The following is a 7,120-nucleotide window of genomic DNA, read 5'->3' as shown; positions in this document are numbered from 1 at the left end:
TTCAGATCATTAAATCAAACAAATGTAATATTAGACAAAGATAACCCAAGTGAATACAAAAGGCACCCGTTAAATTATTTCATTTTCAAAGATGAAAAGTGCGAATCTCAAGCTACTAAAGCCTCAAACGACCCATTTCTATCCTTGCACGGTTTGTTAAGTGTCATTTTTCACTATCTGTATAGAAATGAAACTTAATGTTCACCGTGGCCTAGTATTGCTCATCTAAAGACGATATAAATTATTATTCTACACTAGATTACTTGAAGTACCGCTTATGACTGACGTTTCCGTTTCCGTTTTTAAGGGGGTGAATGCTCCTTTACACACTCTTTGATTGGCTGGTTGTTACATATCCCACAATCCACCGCCTTACAACTTCCTTTTTCCTTTCGGCCATTTTCCTCCCTTGTAGGTATGTGAAGTTATCCTCCAAAGATTTTCAAAAATCCGTTTCAATCCTCGATTTTCTGTTTGTATTTGTGAGTTTAGCTTATAGTCTGAAAAAGTGCTTTTTGTCATCTTTTAAATAAGGTGATTATTATCATGATTTTTTGTGTTAAATTGCTAAGTAGCTAATGTTTTTATGGAGATGACCGGTGAAGCGATGGCTGTCACTAGCTATGTTTAAACACTGTCCTACTAAATAAAGATGAACCTACGTGAATGCCGAAATGGCGATGACAAATGGATTATTACATGTAGTAGTTTGTAAGGACATTATCGGGGCATGAAAGTAGCCGGACCCCTCGTTAATGCTTTAGCTTAGCATCTTAGCACTGTATGAAGCGGAGGTGCGCCGGCATGACGATCCGCTCATGTGTATGTGCCACGCTGTGTTGCAGGGAAGCAGGCAACCATGGCCCCCAGCCGGAATGGAATGATCCTGAACCCTCACTTTCACAAAGACTGGCAGAAAAGAGTGCGCACCTGGTTCAACCAGCCAGCCAGGAAGATCCGCAGGTGAGGACATGGACGTATGCTAACTTGAGCTAGCGTGCCCGTAAATGGTTAGCATCGAATTCGGTTCAAATGGTGGGAATTTTTGGCCCGTAAAGGATAACTAGACCATCCTGTGGAACCAGGATTCATCCCATGTGTACATCAATATAATATTTACATTGACAGACGTTTCTTATACTCTGTAGTTACCGTGTATTATGTGAACGTGCGTGTAACTGTCCCTCAGTCCCATGAGACATTATTAAACTATTAAATAAAACAAACTGAGAAAGTGGTTGAAGTAACTGTACCTTGTTTGATTTGAGCCACCACTTCAGCTGATCAAGCTGTTGGTCAAGCAGGACAGTCTTTACGATTTTGGCATATCTGTTTACCTGCAAAGTTATACTGAACTAAGCAGATACAGCAAACTTAATGTTTTTTGTTTTGCTTTTTTCTTCTTTTAATTGATATTGATATTTCACTGATTAGGTATAAGACTGAGGTTGGAGCATGACGCTGTAGTCTTAGAGCTGATGTAACTTTCTACTGTGAATCTTAGTAGACCCTACAACTGACTGGAGTCTTTTCTAGCAGTTAATGGTTTATGTGGCGCGTTATGCTATGTATTGTGTCCTGGTGTTTTACATGTGGTGTCAGACCTAGAAGTGAATGTTATGAGTGTCTTTTTTACTTTCCTATTTGGCAGTCTTTGTTTGGGTCAGTTACTTTTCAGAGGCAAACACATTTGTCCCTCAAGTACATCCTCCTTCGAGGAAGTTGTTCACTGTGAGTCCTTACAGATGTCTAAGAAGGTCTTTTGGTTGATCTAAACTTCCGACTTTTTCCTCAGGCGAAAGGCTCGTCAGGCTAAAGCTCGCCGCATTGCTCCTCGCCCTGTCGCTGGACCACTGAGGCCACAGGTTAGGTGTCCCACTATCAGGTACCATACCAAGGTTCGTTCCGGACGTGGCTTCACCCTCGAGGAACTGAAGGTACGATTATAGTTCTCTGTAAATGTTTCATTAGAAGGTAAAGCATATCTTTAATTTCTTTAGACCTAAAACTGTTAAAGTTACATGAAACATTCAGTGCGGCATTAATTAAAATGCACACTTGCACACAAGTGCTGCAGGCAAACTGATGTTTGGCAACTGTTTTGTCTGGTGGAAGTTTATTTCTATATCAAAATGAAGCGCTAGAGGCTAAAAACTTCAGAAGTGATATTTAGAGTTATTGTGGATGGAAACTTGAACAAACTATCAAGTCAAAGAACTGTGGCTGTAGAAGACCTTAATGATCTTGTCAACCTTTACCTTGGCAAAAATATCAGGTTCTCCCTGTATGAAGAAAGTAAATAAGCTTTAATCAGAAACTGCTGCGAGCGCGAGGGCTACTTTTGTTTTCTCAAGTTTTAGTGTTTTCATGCATGTGTAACCGTATAAATCAAATCATTTATCTGCCATAAAATTAATCATGAAGAGAGCTAAACTAAGAGTCTGATCAGCTAAGTAATGAATATCCATGAACTTTTAAGTCATAGCCAGCTGTGCTCTCATCATTGGCCATCGCTAGTAATAGGGCTGCCACGATTTGTCGACTAGTCACGATTACGTCGACTATCAAAATCGTCGACGACTGATTTAATAGTCGACGTGTCGTTTGAAGCTTTGTAAGATCGCAAAAGACGCAGGAATAATAGCAGGATTTAAGAGTGTAATAACGGACTGAAACAGAAGATGGCAGCACTGCATGTACAAGGATTCCAGCTGCCGTTAAACCCCGAAGAAGAAGAAGTAGCTGTGTCCCAGAATTCATAGCGCGGCCCAGCTTAGTTTCCAAAAATGGCTGTAGCTAGTTAGTTTTAATATTACTCTTATTATTCTTTCTGGGTCACAAAATAAACGTTTAACATATTTTCAGGCGAGAATGTAGCTGTGTAAACCTCAAATATCTGCTCAGTTTATCAGGACACCACATATTTTCAAAAGCGCTCCGACGTTTTCGGAGACGTCTGTTACCCACTAGCTCGATAGCTAGCCGGGGGCTAGGTCACTAGCGCCGTGAGAACACCGGACTCCCCGCAAATCGTTTTCAAACCCACCGCCATCTTTCGCGACTCAGGTTAAATATATATGAGTCACTTAGATAAATTAAAAATGTTGTTGTTTGGCTTTTTTTTTTTTTTTTTTTTTTTTTAGTATTTTATTTGTTCCTGAGTAAATCGGTTTGGCTGAGATTAAAGTTATAGTTTTTACACAGCTGAATAAACGTCAAGCAGACAGCTGATTATCAGAAGTGTGAGATGCTGGAGAATATACCCCGGTGTCCTGTTATATTTTAGATAGCAAGGAGTTTATTAAACTTCACCGAAACAATCTGCAAATTTCATTAAAATTGAATAAACTATCATCTTGTCTTTATTTTTAGTTAGCACCTTAAAAGCTTAAAGCTGTAAGCTAATGATAGTTATATAAGCTGTAGTTTTACGTCCAGTGGATGATGATCTGATTAGTCGACTAATCGCAAAAATAATCGGTGACTAGTCGACTATCAAAATAATCGTTTGTGGCAGCCCTAGCTAGTAAGTGATCTTGTTTTTGCAAGTGACCCTGTATCCCATGGAACTATAAAATGTCTCCAGCAAGCGCGTTAACCATTGATGGCAGACGTGTTCAGGAATGTAACAACCACTTTGTTTTGCATCACAGCAGTTCAGATTATGACAAATCTCTGGACCTGCTGCATTTGCTTGATGAATACGTTGAACGCATTTTCTGAATGCTGAGATTTGTTATTTGAAAAGGAAGCGATTTTATGCTGACAGCTTGACATCAGTGTTTTATCATGTACAGGGCACGTGATCAAAATCAGAATTGTAAACGATCAAGTCCTCCTGTGCTAATGTTCCCGCAGGCGGCTGGCATCCACAAAAAGACGGCCCGCACCATTGGCATCTCAGTGGACCCTCGCCGCCGCAACAGATCCACAGAATCTCTTCAGGCCAATGTGCAGCGCCTGAAGGAGTACCGCTCCAAGCTCATCCTGTTCCCTAGGAAGGCTTCTGCCCCCAAGAAGGGAGACAGCACTGTAAGTTTTCACATGGCACACAAAGATTAGACTTTGGTGTTTCTCCTTGTTATTAATTTACTTTTTGTTTGTTTGGCTCATTTTCCTGAGGGAAAAAAAACAAGTGTTGAAGCATTCAACCAAAGCATGTGACCAGTAGGAGTTGGCTGTATATAGAAACTGAAAAAGCACAGTTTTGGAAGCCCTCTTTGGTGTGAATGTATCATTTCCTTATTTAAAATTACTTAAAAAATAATTTTAATGTATTAAAAAAATGGCTAAAATAAGACTTGCACATGCCTTTAAAATAAGACGCAGAAGAGATTATAGAGACTACAGCAGTTTTTTATGTGTTAAGGATAATTTGATATTTGAATACCTTTTCGGCTGCTTCCTTTAGACTCCATGGGATTTAAGGTTACCTAGGTAACCTGGGGACACGTCTGCTAATTATGAAATTCCGTTAAGCTTGGAAAATGAAGCGTACTGATGAAATTCAAGGTTTCTGTTAGATCATTATTAAAACATGCCGAATCAGCCGTGCATCAGTATAATAATTCCAGGCTGACTGCTGGAGATGAGCTGCACTCCCACATTCTGCCACCTTTAAATGTGAATATATAAGTACAATTCCCATTGGGGTGATTGAAATCAAACCAGACGGTCTTAATAAGCATTTATTTGATGCCCTAGTGAAAAGTCTTGCTGTCTGTTCCCTTTAAAAATATTTAACTGTTTTGTCATTTCAGGAGGAGGAACTCAAGATGGCCACTCAGCTCACTGGTCCAGTCATGCCCATCAGAACTGTAAGTGACAGCTCCTGCAAGGTTACCCTGTGTATCTGTTTATAGATGAGGATTAAGACGGCTGATGATAATTTGTTTTCACTGACGTTATTGGCCAGTTTTACCTGGACCAGTATTACAGAAGTAATGACTGATAAAAGATGCATTAACCGTCTGAACATTTTGCATTACAGCAGTCAGATGATGACAAATCTCCGGAATCTCTGTATTTCTTTGATGAAACACTTGAACCCTTTTTCTGATGACTGCTGTTCACAAAAATAAAAAATCAGCTAGAAAGCTGAACTGATTTTCACAAAATGTTAAATTCTCAAAATTAGACTCAGGCTTTTGGATTTGGAGAAAACCCTCATTTTTGCAGTATTCGGTGTGTGTCTTAACCCTCATTTTGTTTTTCTTCTTTAGGTGCACAAGAAGGAGAAGGCCAGGGTTATCTCCGAGGATGAGAAGAACTTCAAGGCTTTCGCCAGCCTGCGTATGGCTCGCGCTAATGCTCGTCTATTCGGCATTCGTGCCAAGAGAGCCAAAGAGGCTGCTGAGCAGGACGTGGAGAAGAAGAAGTGAAAATAGTCACTATGGAACTTTGCAAAATAAAGTGTTTAAAAAGAGTAAGGTGTGAATGTCATGAATCTCATTTAGATTGACAGATGGCAGTTTTCACGAGCTAATCATAGATAAGCTGGCAAAATTGTATTTCTTCGTCAGGGAGAGAGCCAAGTCGTGCGCTTCTGTCAGCAACATTACACACGAACACCACCAGGTTGCATTTCATAAAACCTGGAGAGGTGCTTGGAGAGCACGAGTGAAGGAAGAACTCGGTAGATAAATGTATTCTAATCAAATATTTAAAAAATGTCAGAACCTTGGAGGATGTCTTCACGGCAGTCCATTTCATAGTATAAAATCAGTTTAAAATAGCTGTTGGGTTACGACTGCTGTCTGATACGTGACAATATGCTGGATCTGAATATATTCCAAGTTTTTGCATTATAATGAGAGGAGAAAGAAACCCAGTTTGGGCACTAAGATTCAAACATCTATGAAAACACGAGTTAATCCAAAAACATGTTGATAGGGTCTTAATCCAGCAGGTGCTTTGGATGGCAGTCAGATATGTGGATACTAAAAACAGCCCACACGGCATTTAATTCACATCTGTGACTTGTGTCAAAGTTCAATTATTTTACTTTTTGTATTACATTTATGAGTCCTGGTCAGCTGCAGAGTAGATTGGTGGGGTTAAAAGTTGAGAGACCAGTCCCCAGTACAACACTGGGACACATCTGTCTGTAGTGCAGCAGCTGTGAACTTGCTCTAAATTTGGTTCAGCGTGTATAACTGACGCATTTACAACAGTAGGGGGCACTGTAGGTACAACATGTAGATCATTGATGCGGACTTCAAATAAATCGAGTAGTTCTAAATTAATATTATCTTTTGTAATGTGTCAAACTTGATAATTTAATACTCTTAATCAGCGTATCAGTAACTCAGGAGTGGGAAATACTCCAGTTAAATCCTTCAGTTTTTTCTTAATGTGGCCCCAAAACAAAACTCAAGTTTAAAGCAGGGTTTAAGCCAGGAAGATCCTCTGAAAAAACTGATTGCTAAAATATTAAAAGACCTGTATATTATTTACAGCATGGCAATGCAAAGGTGAGTGGATATCAACAAAAGCCCGGAAAGAAGGTCAGGAGAGGTGGACGGTAATAGAAGACAGAAAGAAAGTTGGAAAGTTTTACATTGAACCGCTGCAGGAAAACAAAGCTGAATGTTAAATTCTCGACTTTTATCTGGCAGGCATGAACCAAGACTTATGTAAAGCCCTGCTATTACAGCCGAGGCTCTGCACATTTTGCATTTTGTGTTCTGTGGGTGTTCTGATAAAATGAAATGAATAAATATACAAAACAACACCGGAGCAGAACAACACAAAATCTCGCTGATGGAGTGAGATTTCCTGCCTCCAATGCATTACTCACTACACTGTGAGGAAAGTGTCAAAGATTCTGTATGCTCAGCAAGTCAACGTACACAAGCTGGAAATAAAAAAGCAGGATGTGGGGGACTCCGTGCCCTTGAGTCTCCTTAGAGTGTCTCTGTGGTCCTGCGGTCTGGACGTCCATAAATAATTCAGCTGATGAAGGTAAGTGGACAGTCAGGTTGGTTGGACAGGGGTGATTGATATGGCTGATAGGAGCTCAAATGGATGGTCATGTTAGTCGTATGATCGGGCTTTGCAAAATAACCGATACACAGAGAAAAAAAGCCTTTAGAAATATTGCTACCCCAACTAAATGGCT

At 40.0% G+C, this 7,120-nt stretch overlaps 1 protein-coding gene and 1 non-coding gene across 2 annotated transcripts; both read left to right on the top strand.

Moving 5' to 3' along the window:
* Nucleotides 1–277: 277 nt before the first annotated feature.
* rpl13 (ribosomal protein L13) lies at nt 278–5,425 on the top strand. The gene is made up of 6 exons (XM_085269756.1): nt 278–415; nt 846–963; nt 1,796–1,937; nt 3,859–4,032; nt 4,761–4,817; nt 5,223–5,425. Exons 2-6 carry the CDS (start codon nt 860–862, stop codon nt 5,379–5,381), a joined length of 636 nt encoding a protein of 211 aa, XP_085125882.1. The 5' UTR covers nt 278–415; nt 846–859; the 3' UTR covers nt 5,382–5,425.
* On the top strand, nt 4,999–5,073 carry LOC146583303 (small nucleolar RNA MBII-202). Its single transcript, XR_014893318.1, has one exon. It is a non-coding gene; the product is annotated as a small nucleolar RNA MBII-202 (small nucleolar RNA).
* Nucleotides 5,426–7,120: the final 1,695 nt, after the last annotated feature.

The sequence above is a fragment of the Mchenga conophoros genome, linkage group LG1, assembly GCF_057382185.1.
Source record: "Mchenga conophoros isolate Kocher_MC1m ecotype Shallow Benthic linkage group LG1, M_conophoros_male_GT1.1, whole genome shotgun sequence".
NCBI lineage: Eukaryota > Metazoa > Chordata > Actinopteri > Cichliformes > Cichlidae > Mchenga > Mchenga conophoros.
This window is presented reverse-complemented; position numbering and strand designations above follow the sequence as displayed.

Bases quoted from the DNA above. Each gene is read 5' to 3' on its own strand.
- rpl13 (XM_085269756.1), top strand. From the start codon at position 860: ATGGCCCCCAGCCGGAATGGAATGATCCTGAACCCTCACTTTCACAAA. The intron at 964-1,795 runs GTGAGGACATGG...CTTTTTCCTCAG, and splicing joins CCAGCCAGGAAGATCCGCAG to GCGAAAGGCTCGTCAGGCTA. The intron at 1,938-3,858 runs GTACGATTATAG...ATGTTCCCGCAG, and splicing joins TCACCCTCGAGGAACTGAAG to GCGGCTGGCATCCACAAAAA.